Here is a 15,710-nt window from a genome sequence, read left to right on the forward strand (position 1 = left end):
TTCAACATGTATATATCTAAAATGTATATTAAACTTCAATACGTCGGTTCTTTCCCCCCTCATGGGGCAAGTCTAACCACTTCCCAATTGTGATTGGCAATATCATCTCTTCTGAATGTAACTCTATCATGTAATCTACTAACACCACCTTGCCAAAATTCCACTTCCAATGGTTCAATCCTAATACCTCCCCAATACTCAGGACATGGGATAGCATCATCAGGTAAATCTTTAAACTTTTCCGTATATTCGTCATTCAATTGACTCAAATCATCTCTCAGGGAAATAATTTGACTTTGTGGACTGGCCCAAGCACCAATTTTAGAACCTCTTGGTCTTGTGTGGTAATACCGTTCACTAGTTTCTCTAGTCACATGTTCCATAATTCCTTCCACTCTAACTTGGCGTTGTACATGAGGCCAAAAAAATGTTAATGCAGCATACTTGTTACTATTGAAATCTTCGGCCTTTTTCGAAGTGTTCCAGTTGGAGTACACAAGGAATCCAAATTTATCCAATTCCTTAAGCAAAACAATCCGACTGGAGACTCTGCCACTAGGTAATCTAGCTGTTGAAAAATTGGTTGATTCAACAATAATATCGGAATTAGCGGGCAACTGTTCTTGAGCCTCTTTAAACCATTTATGAAATTGCTCAAATGGGTTTGGTAATACATCGTTGACATCTAAATGACCTTTCGTGTATTGGTATGTCTTTGGTGCAAATATTATTGGTTGTTGGGTGTGAGTTACTGGATCCTCGTCATTTGGGGTAGCGGCTTCAGAAGATGTTGTAGCTTCGTTTGATGGAGTTGGCTTGGTCATGGTAAATGTTCTTAATGTGTATCTAGTTATAGGCTTGAGTGGTAAAGAAGATTTATGATTTGCAAGTTGTTTAAACATATATATATGAAGAGCTTTGACTCTGGTTCTGATTCTGGTTGCGTAATTTCTTTTTTTTTTGCGGAAAATGTCACCATACTTTTCTTCCTTTTGAGTAATCACTTTCAAATTTATTTCTTTATTTGGCGCTTAAGCTTGAAGTAACACGAAAAAAGAAAATTCTTTTTAGGCAGTCGACCGAGTGATTAAGTGGAATGATTTTAAGCACATTACATAGGACGACGGAATTGTTCTCCAGTTCTGTTCATTCTTTTGTGACGGCTGTAGGAAAGAGTCAGCCAAGCTCTATTGTAGGCACGAGTATTCTCACCCCAGTATTGTAGCTACACATTTGAAGCCGTAGCATCTCCTAGAATCGGAGCAGTTTGCAACTGATCTGTGGTTGGTACTTGTGTCGTCGTGACAGTTTCCGTCGTATCTGTCTGTCGCAGAAAGTCACGACATTTTCAGAAAAGAAAAAAGAAATTTGTGAAATTTTTCACTTTTTTCACAACCATTTAATCCATCTCTAAACCACAACAACACCCTTTGACCATGATAAAGGAGTCACTAGATCATATAGGTGATGTACCTATAGACCAACCAGCTTTGAAGAAACTAAAGACAGAACAACTGGTCCAAAAGTCTTACCCATCTCATTCCAGAGCTATCTCCATACTTTCCATCGCTAATAAACAGCATCCCTTGAATGTGAAACCTAGTGGAAATACATTTATTGCCATTGATCCGGAAATACTAGCCAAGGGCCAGCAACTACTAGGTGATTTGAACCGATTTCCATATGACTTGATCCTTCGCATTATTTCATTTATTGACGATGTACCAAGTTTACTCAATTTATCACATACTTCACGTATTCTATACGCCCTTACGTCAGATGAAGAGCTTTGGAAACGAATATATATGGATAACATAGAAAAGTGTGACGACTTGCCTTGGCTTGGATCTTGGAAAAATACCGTGTTGCGTATACCAATTGAATACAATGCCAATTTACAATTGCCCAATAATTTACTTTGTTGCGATGAAATTTATCGACCTTATCAATGTTCACAAGTTGATTATAAACAAATCTTTAAGAAACTTTTACAAGAGGAGGAGATGTATCATCAAGATTCTTTAAAAGGTGAATTGGGTAAATTACCTCCAGGGAGAATCCAACGGTTGAATGAAGCTGATTTAGGAATGGATGAGTTCAATCTGGTGTATCATGATATTCCATTCATTTTAACTAATTCAGATGATTCAAGATGGCCTCATTGGACGTTTGAAACTCTTTTGGAACGATTTCCCAAGGTCAAATTTAGACAAGAGGCAGTCAATTGGAATCTTGAGAAATACTGTCAATATTTGCAATGCAATCACGATGAAAACCCATTATATTTATTTGATTGCAATAGCGATGCCATGAAGATTTTGAAAAAGGAGTACAAACCACCCAAAATTTTCCAACAGGATTACTTTAAAGTATTTGAGGATGATAAATCAGGTTTCAATTGTCGACCTGATCACGCATGGCTTATCATGGGATCAGCGAGATCAGGCTCAACATTCCACAAAGATCCAAATTCAACTTCAGCTTGGAATGTAGCTATTCAGGGGCGTAAATTATGGGTCATGATTCCACCAGGTATTCAACCACCAGGAGTAACAACTGATGATGAAGAAAGCGAAGTTACGTCGCCCGTGGGTATTGCAGAGTGGGTGATTTCTGGCTTCTACAATGACGTGTTTAAAATCAACAGTGATTCAAACTTGGAGCCACAAGTGGGCATTACATTCCCTGGTGAATGCATGTATGTGCCTGCAGGATGGTGGCATTTAGTTATAAATATCGATGATTCAATTGCAATTACCCAAAACTTTGTGCCTAGTTCGAAATTACCCCATGTCTTAAACTTTTTCAAGAATAAACCGCAGCAAATTTCAGGATTTAGGTTGAAAGATGTCAAAAAATGTCTTGAGTCGATTGTGAGAGATAACGGTGGAGATGTGGCACCAGTTGATGCTGCTTTGGTGGGTTGTTTACAAAAGTTTGATAAATTGGGTGCTCAAGTTGATTATTTGGGTGAGGATTGTGGAGAATTGGCCAATTTGCCCAAACTTCCAATATTTGAAATTTTTGTTCACTTGTTGAACAGGAAAGGTCATCATGATTTGGTTGTGGATGCTTTAAAACAAGTTACTAAATGGGAAGAGAAAGCATATCAAGAAGAGACCGGTAGAAGTAAGAAATGGGAACACTTAACAGAAATGGACTCCAAACTGAGTTCTTCTTCTACCTTCATATTTGGATTTGATGAAAGTGATATTGAATAGAGCTGTATACAGTACAAAAATATATCTTTCCAGCGAGCTTAATCTCGTTTTAACTATGAAACTTCTCTATAAAACCTCTCTACTTGTGGTATTTCTCAACGGTTTCAAAGAATGATTTACCTTGAGTTTGAGCAACTTCCTTTTCCAAAGCAGATGGTTGTCTTGAACCATCACCACCAGCAAAAGTACCAGCACCGTATGGAGAACCACCATGGATCTCTTCCAAGTTAGATTGCAATGCAAAAGCCTTGGAGTAACCTAATGGAACAAAGATGATACCATGATGAACCAATACTGACAAAGCATTGACAGCAGTAGTTTCTTGACCACCACCTTGAGTAGCAGTAGAAACGAAAATACCAGCAATCTTTCCGTACAAAGCACCTTTAGCCCACAAACCACCAGTGGCATCCCAGAAAGCTTTGAATTGAGCTGGGTAGTTACCGAATCTAGTTGGGATACCGAAAAGGAAAGCATCGTATGATGTCAAAGTGTCCAAGGTGGCAATTGGGTAGTCTGGTTTAGGGGGTGCGTGCATAGCCTCCAAGACATCTTTACTAAGAGTTTCTGGAACTTGGTAAATATCAGCTTGACCACCAGCAGCTTCAACACCTTTTTTTTCCTCTTCTGCTAATTGAGCAATGTGGTGGTACATAGAATAGATGATAATTGCAACTTTTGGGGCCATTTTGTTTATATGATAGAATTGACTTGATGCTAGAATAGAAGAAGGTTTTGTTTTAAGTTGAGGGGATTTTGAATGATTTATATCCTCTTCAATTATGTCAATTGTGTTGACTTCACTCATGGAATATTTTTATGTTGTATTTGTGTCTCCTTTTTTATATTACAAAAATTACTAAAAATTTATTCATCTTTGTTATTAATATAAATATATAATCCATTACAAATGAAAACCCCAAGTATACAAACACGTCATTTCTCCATGTATCGAACCCACTACACTTTCTGCCTAAATTTTAAGAAACTTTTCTTACCGTCGTTTACTAAACCAATTACAAACGAGAGAAGATACTGTCTGTAGGTGATTTTGCAACCACATTTCTAATAAAAGAGCTTTAGTAACGGAGGATATTGATTGTGGAACAACAATACAAAGGCTATATAGTTTTGAGTAGTGCTGCGGAACCCCGTCGTATTTTCTATCCCAATTGGATTATTACTTGACGCCACATAATTGGCAAGTACTTTTCACTCTCTGTTGTGGCTTCTTTCCACACTCCTTCCTCTCTGTAACCCAATGAGCCAGCACTGCCCTATTACAAATCTTACTAACCGTAAAGCTCAGGTTACTAAAAAATTAGCCGCCCAAAATAGGTTATTGGTCCGAGAAAAAAAAAAAAAAAAAGAGAAGTAACTAACCCCATTGTCTTTTTAGCTTTTGTCACCTTACTAAAATATTTGTAAAAAAAAAAAGTTATGACGATGTGCATACAGAATTGGAAACAGAAACTAAAACCAGCAGGAGTTTTTTTTTTTTTTAGATCAACGGGAGAATTTTCTCGAATACGACGTTACGTCCCCTTTCAACGAGGCGGCGCAAGTGCACCTTTAATATGTCTTGATCCGAGAAAACCGGCAACCAGTAATATAAGACCAACGATTTGGGTCTGTAGTGGGAGTTCAGTGTTAGCGTCAATCGAGATGTGCTTATCTGGCGGAAATTGAGTTAAAACCCCCAAGCGTGTACATTTCGCGTCCAGTCGTAATTTTAAATTCTCGGAACTTAGTCCTACCACCGAATTCTTTTTCTTTCGTTACTCTTCCACTTCGCGGCGGTGCGCCATGGTATAAATCTGGCGGCAAAAGCGTACAAACAGAGAAATCCTCGATTTTGCCAAAGTTGTACAGTATCACAAGTGGAACAGTCATTCAGATGTATGCAATTACCATTATTACAATCTTTTGACAAATTCTAAAAAGTTGTTTTACTAAAAGCTGACAATTTGTTATTTTTACACAAACTAAAATGCAAAATTATTCACAAAGAAAAAACCATCTGTTTTCAAATATAAAGCGTCCAAATTTTTTAAAGTAAACCAGCTGACAAAAGCATAACTCACCTTGTGCATATATCAATTCATAACCTTTTCCAATTTGGTTTCTCGGTTTTATTGCACTTTGTTTCGTTTGTTTTTTTTTTTTCACACTCCTAATAGCCACTTCTACTCTACCATCGTCGCGTGATTACAACAATCAAACAACTCACATAGCAGGAATAATGAAGGTTGCAATTATTGTATATTCAACATATGGACATATCCTTACTTTGGCCAAGTCAGTACAAGAAGGTGTTTCCAAAGCCGGCTACAAAGCAGATTTATTTCAAGTCCCAGAAACTTTACCTCAAGATGTTCTTGATCAATTACATGCGGCTCCTAAACCTAAGGATGTGCCAATTGCCACATTAGACACATTAACCGAATACGATGCTTTCCTTTTCGGTATCCCAACGAGATTTGGTACTTTACCAGCACAATTTTTTGAATTCTTTGCTGCCACTGGTGGATTATGGGCTCAAGGTGCTTTGGCAGGTAAGCCAGCTGGTATATTCGTATCCACTGGTACTCAAGGTGGTGGACAAGAGACAACTGTTCGTAACTCATTGAATTTCTTGGCTCATCATGGTTTGATTTATATTCCTTTGGGTTATGCAAAGGCTTTCGCATTGCAATCTAACTTGGAAGAGATCCATGGTGGTTCTCCATACGGTGCTGGTACTTTTGCTGGTGGTGATGGTTCAAGACAACCAACTGAGTTGGAAAAGGAAGTTGCTGCTACACAAGGAGAAGTGTTTGCTCAACTGGCTGTCAAGTTTTGTTCAGGAGAAAAGAAGACCGAGTCTAAATCTGCTGCTGCTGCTGCACAACAACCAGCTCAAACTAAAGAGAAATCAGCTGCTGCACAACAACCAGCTCAAACTAAAGAGAAATCAGCTGCTGCACAACAACCAGCTCAAACTAAAGAGAAACCAGCCGAAGCTAGAGCTCAACAATCTGCCAAAGCTCCAGAGTCAGAAGATAAAAGTTTCTGTTCTAAATGTATAATAATGTAAAGAGAACTATTTAGATAATAAATGACCCCGTTAAGGGTATCAGTTTTCCTAAGTGTTAGTAGTAAAAATCCTTTGATGAAAAGTCCAATAATACATACAAAAATAAGTAGAAGGACAACTTCAAATCCAATCTTTCTCACGTAATCCCACAGTCAAATCCCCCATCTATTGCCCCTTCCTCACATGCCACGCCCAACTCAAACATTCCAAAGCGTCGCTAATAAAATAAACTTTAAGGATACACTATGGTACTCAAAAACTTTCATCCCCATCATTCGAAAAGCACATACGCTATCATCAAACATACTCTGATAGAGTATTGGAATACTATCCCTAAAGGAAAGCCCCTTGAATCAAGTATAGATGCTTTGATGACAAACAACAAGGATTAGGAGAAAACCCAGCCTTATTGAGTTAACCCAATAGTTTGATCCCCTTTACCTCCCCGAAAGGAAATAAAAACAAGTTTAATTTAAGCAACAGTTTTCTGAGCCGGTAACAATGACAATGTCAGTCCCCTTGACGTTCAAATGATCACCAAATACTAAAGCCAAAAAAAATTTGGACTGCGAATCCAAAAAAAGAAAACCATTAAAGCTCAATGGGGGGGTGTCGACGAATAAAATCACTCACAATCAGATTCTTGTTTCAGACATATTTGGTCTTTCGGAGTGCGCTCATAAGAACACACTCCTTTCTTTTGATTTTGGAATTCCCTTGAGGTAAGGGAATATAGCCTCTCCAAAACAAAAAAAACATTAAGATCCAATAAACATATAAAACAAAACAAAACGGAGTATGTGGTAGAAGTGAGGGGGTATTTCGCGAAAGGAAAATATCAACCAATAACGAAAACGGAAAAAGACCCTCGAAGATCTTTTCTTCCTCATTTAACAAACGGGCGCAACGTGAAGTAGCATCATCAAGGAGGAATCACTGATCAGGTTATTGATGAAAATCCCAGGCCATTATCTTGAAATAAGAGACGTGCACATGGTAGAAAGCGAGCAACTCTAACGTTCCTCAAGCTCTTCTCTTTTGTAAAGCACAATCAGTCATTCGTAAGCCATTCCGGGCTTCCGGAGGTAATCCTCCAATCAATCAGTCTCCCAAATTGAATCCACTCAACTCGTTGACCAAAAATGAGGGAAATCAATAAAAGCCAAAGATTTCGAAATCTTTCAAAATTCCTCTCTTTCTAGCAAAATACAAAATCCCACCCAAGAAAGGGTTAGGATGTCCAAAGTATTGAGGTTAGTTCAAACTGCCTCTCAACAAAATTCCGAAAGCTTCATCTCATTCGTCTTTGGTATAGAAAATGAATTTTGGTCCAGCTTTTTCTTTAGATGTCATTAAAAGGGCTAGTTTTATGCATCGCCACGGCACACGCAATTATGGACGATGTACCGTACCAGCTTATTATATTTTGGACATGTATTATCAACAGTTGAACAATTTGCACAGTTTTTGACGCTGCATTGACATGTTTGGATTATGGGGCAATGGTATGGGGAAAAAGGAGCAGCAGAAGTCACACTTGCGAGAACAAGTTTTCCTAGTATACTCTTCTAATTTGAAAGTGGAACGTGAGCATATCCCAATGATTAAGTTGAGATAACGATTGGATTAATGAATATTGTTGCCAAAGAAGAAGAAAGAAAGAAAGGATTGGGGAAAGGAGAAGTTTTTCCCTCTTTGCAGAAAAAAAGAATCTCGTTAGTAAGACGCGCGGCATGTACAAAAGGAGGAATCACAGTTTACCCTGGAATCAAGTAAACGCGTAGTAAACAATAGAGTGGAAGCACACCTGTAGCTTGATGGATGAAGATTAGAACCCCTGTACGTATATCTTCTTCAAGTATTTCCATTTTAGATACATTTGGTAGCGCTCTTAGTACTTTATGATTTCTCATTTCAGACGTGGATTATTTTTTTACAACCAACTCTATGTTTACAAAAGGTATTAATGAAGTATAGAGATAGAATTGGGACTGGTCTCAATTCAAGACTTAAATATAACAACGCTACAAATATGTCAGATCAGCTACGACAAGATCAACAACTACGTCCAGACCCACAATGTCGATCTTATTCAGAACCATTAACCAACAAGCCAACTACTGATAGGACATGTCGACGTCCATACACAGCAGACAATGAAATCACTCATGTTTCTGATAGCGAGGATGATATGGAGCTACTACCGGTGAGTACCACTTCGCAATCGACGTTTCAAACAAAATTGAACTCGGTGTTGCCAACATTTACAATGGAAGAAGACTACTTAGTGTACGATGGCAGTGGAACTGTGGAGTCTCAATTGAGCAATGAAAACTTTCACTGTGTTGACTTTGCTCTGGGTGGTGATGAAAAGTGTTGCGCTGTGGGTTCCAAAGAGAGTTCAAGATCAAACCCATGTTCATCGTTGCTGGATAGCGATGGATTGGAAGGGACTGTGAATCAAAGGGGGTCTAGCAGATGCTCTGACAGAGTGTCTTGTAATGGCGATGACGATGATGTGATACTCATTGGAAGCAGTCAAGTGGTTGCAGATAACAGTTCAAGTGTAGATTCCGAATTGGAACGAAATATTGACATTGAAGATGAGACAACAGAAGAGTTGGATAAATCTGAATTGTTGAAGGATTTACCAGAAATACGATCATTAAGTCCAATCCATGAACAGAAGTTTGATGTGACTGAGATACAACGATGTTCAACTCCTATTTCTAAGGAGAAGAAGGTGGTCAAAAGTGAGCACAAAGGTGGTGTGTTAATGCCTAAGGTTGAGCTGGCCTCAAACCTTGGTGGTGGATTTGTAAAGGAGGAGCTTGATCCAAAGGTGGTTATAAAAAGGGAACGAGATTACATGGATGAAGAAGTGAAAGAGAAACTGTTTGTGAAAAAGGAGTGTTTGAAGCAAGAGGCTATCGCCGTCCCTGGAGTGCTCGTTAAGAAAGAGAAAATAGTGAAAAAGCCCGCTTTTGAAGTGAAAGTTGAAGCACCTGCTGGTTACAGTGATAAGAAACTAGCTGATACTGGAAAGGATAAACCTGCTGTAAAATCTGGAAAGGAAGTGTCTGACTCCAAGGATGAGGAATTGAATAAGAGGGCCAGTGTTTTACCTTCTTTGCTGAGTGGTACAGTAAACTCCCACAGTCAAGAGAATAAGCAACGTATTCTCAAACGAAAGAGGATTGCGTCGAAACCACTTTCAGCCATTGTCAACACTCCTAGAACGAGAGTAGGCTTATCAAAACGGGTTAAAGTTGAGCACTTGCATAAGAAGTTGGGCTCTTGATTAATTTGTATATTCTCTATTTCATAATCGAACAAGTCACGTGAAGAGCTCAAGATACTTCATCGCCAGCAACAACAAAAAAAAAATTTGAAAAGATTCTCTTTCTCTCTTTCTCTCTTTCTTCTTTTCTTCTTTGCTAATTAACTATTCGGGACACTTGCATTGAGCGGTCATGCCGGTACATTGCTCCATAGAAGAGCTTTTACCCTAGTGTGGACGTACTCTCTAGCCCGATAAAGTGGAAAAGGGGAGGAGAAGAAGAGGAGAGAGTCAAATCTCCCTTTTTTATTTTCCCTTTTTAGTGAAGTGCTAATGTTCAGTTGTGATTTCAAATTAAATGAAGTTTTGACTCTACGAGCTTTCGTACATTTTCGTTTTTTCATTGGGGATGATGTGTTAATTCTGTAGATGGGCATAAATTGTTTGTGAAGAGATCTGATAGTCTCTTGGGAAGTAATTCTTGGGCACTTTTTCGCCATTTTTAATTTTTTTGCAGTCTAAAGGTTTCCTCTACAGTTAGAGAACTGCTAAAACTACAACTGCAACCACAATCATCAACCACAATCCACATTTAAACTGCAATTGAAACTAACTTGTTTTTTCGTACATTAAATCATTATTTAAGACTAAAAGTAACCACCATTGGCTTCTCCTTCTTATTTTTACATCTCTTGCAATAATCCTTCTTCTCGTCGAATTTGTCAAACCTGTTTGAACTATCCTTTGATCTTGAGTCGAATAGCAGCCACATTGTCACCTTACTCATCCAAAAGGATATTATGGAGGAACGTTTTTGAACTGAAAGTATGTGGATAAGGCTATTGGTTGTGCCTGAAGTGTAGTAGAAATCAAACTCTGTCTGTGCTGGGTTGGCACTAGCACATTATATGTGACTAGTATATGAAGATTGAAGAAAAAGGGAATTGAGTTGTAGGTCTTGTTATTCTGTTTTGATTCTCGAGGAGAATCCTTTATGTCTCTTTTATATATAAAAAATTAATTTTTTTATTTTTTTTATTTTTATTTTTTCCGCTGTGTTGGGCTGAATGAGAGAGAGAGAGAGAGAGAGATGCATTGTGAGTTGTGAACAATAAACAAAATACACAAATACACCTCAGTAGAGTCTCTCATCAATAGGGCTTAGCTTTCTTCATTGTGTGTATATATGACAAGGATCTTGACTCGAAAACAACTACTCGTCACAACCCCTAAACTTGCGTTTGAAGGGGATTAACAAATTTGTTACTCCGTAAAAGAAACCTTACGTGGGAAATCTCCTATTGGGTCGACTGATATTTTTTTTTTCTTTCTTTTTAAATTAGAGTTGAGCGTAATAGGGATAGTGTGTGTGCGTAGGTCGGGACAGAGCGGAATGGTGCGAGAGGGGGACGACCGAGAGAGTCGTGTAATTTTTATTATCATGAGATTTTTATTTCCCTAATTTAGTTAAAGCAGAGTCAAGGGAATCTCTTAACTATGCGGGATTTAAAAAATTTTTCAATTTTTTTTATTATCTCTCCTAAACATTAGCACTCAAAACAACACAAACTCAAACACAAACTCAAACACAAACTGGTTTTTCCAAACATTAGCATTTGCATTAGGGTTAGGGCTAGATGTAAATAATGTCAATGTCACACCACATATACCCCATTTCCTGCTTCTGCAATCAGCGCACTTCCTCCCCAGCTCTCTCTCTCTCTCTCTTATTTGTCGTCTCTCAACCACGCATAAAATATTACTACATTTAGGAAAAAGTGTAAGCGCTGCATGCGTCAAAAGCGTAAAATAACCAGAACCAACTACGTCATGCAGTGTTGTCAATAGGCGAATGGAGAAAATACTAAACGACTTCCTTGTACGTTTTCCCATCTGGCACCTTTTGACTATGAAAAGTGCTGTCTTTCGTCGGCTGTGTCACTTGTAGGTCAGTTTCTTTTCGTCTTCTTACTAGAATAACCCGTTTTGCGTCATCGAGATATCATCTGCATTGTTTTGCAACTATTTGGGAGTAAAAGAAACCAATAACAACAAGAGAATGGATCACTGGTTACCTTTAAAGGCACCAGTGATTTGTAAATGTATATATCTATATAATCAGATTGATGGATGGAGGAGGTAATCAATGTGGGAGATAATTTTTTGTAGCAATCTTTACCCAAAAAAGTGAATAAAATAAAGTAAAGAATCTAAAAGTTGCAAAACTAGCCTTTTCTATGAAATAAAAGAGAAGCTACGCGATGACTACAGTCGAAGCAAATCACACACACTCGCTTACATCGATGAAGCTTTATTAGAGAGTACAGTATTCAGTTGGCAAAAAAAAAAGAATTGATTGTATAAAAAAGTTAAAAAAATAACGACAACTGCAGGGTTCGAACCTGCGCACGCAAAGCGCAATGCCTTAACCGCTTGCTTAGTAGCTTAGCAGGGCATCTCCTTAACCACTCGGACAAGTTGCCGGTGCGGACAACTGAGCCATAAGGCTGAATTGTTGGAAATTTTTATTTTGCGCAAAACACATCATAGAAAAGTCACATGATATATGACTGACAATCACATTTTATTCACGTGGCTTTTATATACAAAATATTTGGCAATAAAAACATAAGGCAACACATGCTTCTATATCACCTCCGCTTTCAAAGCTTCATTAAATTCTTTAGCCAATTGAGGAAATAAAGTACTTGAAACTGATTCAATTGCCACTGCCGCATCAACCAAATCAAACACAACACAATGTAAAGGATGACAACACTTAAAAGTCATAGCGATTAGCTTATCACGAGGATCCCATCCAACAATTGCCGAAATCAAATTGTTTCTTGCGCAAGATTTCAACATGTAGGTATTTGATGGTGGATTTTGTGAATATCGGGAACTTGTATATTGTTTTAATACCGATTGCGGGAAATTCGTACCGTATGAGGTGCTTAGACCTACCTCAACATTGTATAATTCTGGCTTGATCATTTTGATAACCTTGTAGGGACCAATTGAAAAGTCCTGGTTTAGAAAGATGAAGTTCTTAAACATTTCGGATTGTTTGTGGATCAATACGTAGCTGGGAGTAGTAGCAGATGTAGCAGCATCACGATCAAGTTTCTCTTTCTTCATTTGAGAATTGACCGGTTTTGCACTGTGGTCCTTGATTGATGCAAACCTTCGAGTTGGTAATCTCTTGAGGCTCCTTGGTTGTTTTAGTGTAGGAAGACGCTTAGCCTTTAGTGCTTCTTTCTCTTGGCTCGCATTTCTAATTATTCCCCTCTTAGCATCTACTTCTCTTAGTTGACTCATGCTGTCTCATGCAATTGATATCATTTTATTGTTTCCTTGAGGATTTTTGCAACACATTTTTTTTGCGCTACCTCAATATGCTACTTACTATTATAAACACCACGCTCTTGTAATCTTATCATACTTTGCAAACGTTTCATCATCAAGATTGATTGTAAACCCTTTCACCCCTTCATCCATAGGATTACCAACAGCATCATAAGCACAGAAATATTTCCTACCATCGTGCCTCATTCGTTCAGATACAAGATTTGATTGATCAACCCAGGCCTCATTTGGCTCTTCAAAATGATGCACGTATACAACACTAGTCAAGGTGGGTGGTATAATGATGTGTTCAATAAGTAATGGATTGCGTGAAAGTTTTGTAACTTCATTGTAATTAACTCGTGACATTTCTGTTTTCTCGTGATCGTTAGGGTCAAATAAGTTATCCACCAATTCGGTGTACTTTGTCACGTATTTCTGTTCAAAAACGTGCTTCATTGAGTCTGAATACTTTAGTGAGTTCTTTAATTGATCCGAGGTGATGTAAAGTAATGAAAGATCGTCAGTTTCTGACAATTGAGCCATCGATGAGGAACAAATTTCATTTGAGTGTTTGGCATCTCTTGGTAGATTTTGTTCAGGTGTGTAAATACCAGCCATCACTGGATAATGATTATTGAAGGTGACTTCTTGTCCAGAAACTTCTTGACCAATCCAAATTAAATCAGACATGTTCTTGTCAGTGAGTCGAAACTTTAAAACATTGTAAAAGTGCAAGTTTATTGTAATTAGCAAACCTGATAGATTCTTCAGCTTCTTCATGACAATGACATTGGTATCAATGATATTACGAAACAGATGCTTGTAAAATCTTGAAGTTGCAAGTGATGAATCAGGATTTGACAAGTTGAAAAATTTAACCTCATCAGAACTTGGTGACAAGTGATGTTTCATCAAGGATGTAATTTCATGGAACCCGGGATTAAACTTTTCTCTCTCCAAATAAGGACGAGCTCTGAAAAAGAATCTTCCACTTGACTTGTATCTTGAGTTTTGGAATAGAGCCTCTAGATTGTTTAAAGGGATTGTATTTTCACTCAACAACACCACTTCAGCAAATGAGTTGAAAATGAGACTCAATGTTGGTAGAATACCATCCATCTTTGAGAAGAATGGAAACTTTTCCAATTGCAATGTTGGCTTCAAATCGATAAATGAAACCTTTTGTGTGAATGTAGTTGAGTTTCTTGCTGCAGATACAATCTTTGCTCTTTCCTCTTCTGAAAGAGACAAGTGTGCTATTTCGATTGGCAACTTGTTCTCAAGAGCAATCAATGAATTCATCAATCTACACACATTATCAACATGTTTCGATTGTGTGGGGATAACAATTCCTTGACCCTCATTTGCAACCAATGATTGTGTTACACACCCTTCAACTTGTTTCAGTTTCACCTCGCCATCAACAGTAGTAACCAACGGAAGCTTATTTGTCAACCAAGGGTACAACTTTTGTTGTGGTTTTTCGCAATTGCCATTATTCACCTCACCTGCAAAGCATTTACCAAAAACCTTCATATGCCCTACTTCGTCAAACATTCTATGTTCCAAGCCGGAATATTCTTTAGCAACAGTTGCAAATTCCAAAGCAATTTGTCTATCATACTCTTCCTTCCAATCAGCAGTTTTTTTATATTTCCTCTTTTCCAGTCTCGTCCTATCTCTAATCCATTTTCTTCGTTTATATACATGAGGATCAGGCTTGAAACTGTTCCAAAAATTAACATCGAATTCAGCAGCAGTAGCACTCTTGAAATACAAATCGCATCTATCCTTCAACGGTAGATTCACAAACCGTTGTGCTTTAGTAGGTACTTTCCATTGAGCAAAAACTGGATTCTTGAATGTATTTCGATTCTTTATTAAATCAAATTTGCGATTTGGTGGTAGGGGCTGTGCTAGTGATCTGTTGTGGTAGTAAAACACGAGTGCTAGTGCAAGGATGGAACATATCAATAGGATCTGTCTCAAGCGGCTTTTGTATCTCATGGACTCTTTCCTTCTTTTTGCAGTCTTTCTGTACTGATAATGTATAACCTAAATCTGAAAAATAAATTTGAAAGGACGAGAAAAAAAAAAAAGGTTGAAAAGTTTACTTCGCCCCACACACGTCGACCCAGTCCCAGACGCGGTCAGAAGAAAGATCATTTGAAGTATCACAAAAATACAATGAAAGTTTAACGGATCAGCCTTGTTATTGAATACATAGGATTATACAGTGTAATCTCTCTCTCTCTCTCTCACTCATTTCTTCGGCGTAAGTACGTAATCAAATCCTGGGGCAAATTTGGTACTCTGTTCTTTAATCCAAGTCTCGTAATTGGTCACAGAATCATCCTCTCTTAGCTCGCTATGAATCCTATTCTTAAACTGATCTACTTCAGTAGTCCATTTGTCAATATCCTCTTTAGATATGGTAAGGTTTGGTGGTATCACTGTTTGAGACAAAGTTGGCAAGAGCTTGCTATAATTAGTTCGTAGCGATATCGCTTTTGGTGGTTGATAAGAAGGGTTCTTGATTAGTGGTACCTGTTTGAGGATTGGGTCAGCTGGAGAAAGAATGTTAGTCATTACATCTAAGATGTGTGTGATTGCAACATACGCTTATCGGTGTCGTCCATGCTGATGAAGATGACGATCAATTGTTTTGGATTTTTTTTTCTCCGGTCCGCATTAGATTTAAGCAAATGCACAATGATTCTTTGGCATATTATAGTTCTAAATTTGCACCAGTATTCGTTTACTTGATGCGGCGATTGAAAGCAGA

General features: G+C 38.0%; 6 protein-coding genes across 6 annotated transcripts; 3 read left to right on the plus strand and 3 right to left on the minus strand. All coding sequences in view use genetic code 12, as the record gives it.

Annotated features, from left to right (window-relative positions):
- Positions 1-59: 59 nt before the first annotated feature.
- On the minus strand, positions 60-824 carry PDX3 (pyridoxamine-phosphate oxidase; the record flags this gene model as incomplete). The annotated part of the gene is made up of 1 exon (XM_067691243.1): positions 60-824. The coding sequence occupies one exon, from the start codon at positions 822-824 to the stop codon at positions 60-62; it is 765 nt and encodes a 254-aa protein (XP_067549628.1).
- Positions 825-1,436: 612 nt separating this feature from the next.
- I9W82_002394 (uncharacterized protein) lies at positions 1,437-3,221 on the plus strand (the record flags this gene model as incomplete). Its single annotated transcript, XM_067691244.1, has 1 exon — positions 1,437-3,221. One exon carries the CDS (start codon positions 1,437-1,439, stop codon positions 3,219-3,221), a length of 1,785 nt encoding a protein of 594 aa, XP_067549629.1.
- A 79-nt stretch (positions 3,222-3,300) lies between these two features.
- Positions 3,301-4,029, minus strand: PST3 (flavodoxin-like fold family protein; the record flags this gene model as incomplete). The annotated part of the gene is made up of 1 exon (XM_067691245.1): positions 3,301-4,029. The coding sequence occupies one exon, from the start codon at positions 4,027-4,029 to the stop codon at positions 3,301-3,303; it is 729 nt and encodes a 242-aa protein (XP_067549630.1).
- A 1,434-nt stretch (positions 4,030-5,463) lies between these two features.
- YCP4 (flavodoxin-like fold family protein) lies at positions 5,464-6,297 on the plus strand (the record flags this gene model as incomplete). Its single annotated transcript, XM_067691246.1, has 1 exon — positions 5,464-6,297. The coding sequence occupies one exon, from the start codon at positions 5,464-5,466 to the stop codon at positions 6,295-6,297; it is 834 nt and encodes a 277-aa protein (XP_067549631.1).
- A 2,032-nt stretch (positions 6,298-8,329) lies between these two features.
- I9W82_002397 (uncharacterized protein) lies at positions 8,330-9,598 on the plus strand (the record flags this gene model as incomplete). The annotated part of the gene is made up of 1 exon (XM_067691247.1): positions 8,330-9,598. One exon carries the CDS (start codon positions 8,330-8,332, stop codon positions 9,596-9,598), a length of 1,269 nt encoding a protein of 422 aa, XP_067549632.1.
- A 2,625-nt stretch (positions 9,599-12,223) lies between these two features.
- Positions 12,224-15,564, minus strand: MNT4 (Mnt4p; the record flags this gene model as incomplete). The annotated part of the gene is made up of 4 exons (XM_067691248.1): positions 12,224-12,761; positions 13,020-14,836; positions 15,209-15,492; positions 15,546-15,564. The coding sequence occupies 4 exons, from the start codon at positions 15,562-15,564 to the stop codon at positions 12,224-12,226; spliced, it is 2,658 nt and encodes an 885-aa protein (XP_067549633.1).
- Positions 15,565-15,710: the final 146 nt, after the last annotated feature.

Source organism: Candida metapsilosis, assembly GCF_017655625.1.
Source record: "Candida metapsilosis strain BP57 chromosome Unknown scaffold2, whole genome shotgun sequence".
NCBI classification, from domain to species: domain Eukaryota; kingdom Fungi; phylum Ascomycota; class Pichiomycetes; order Serinales; family Debaryomycetaceae; genus Lodderomyces; species Lodderomyces metapsilosis.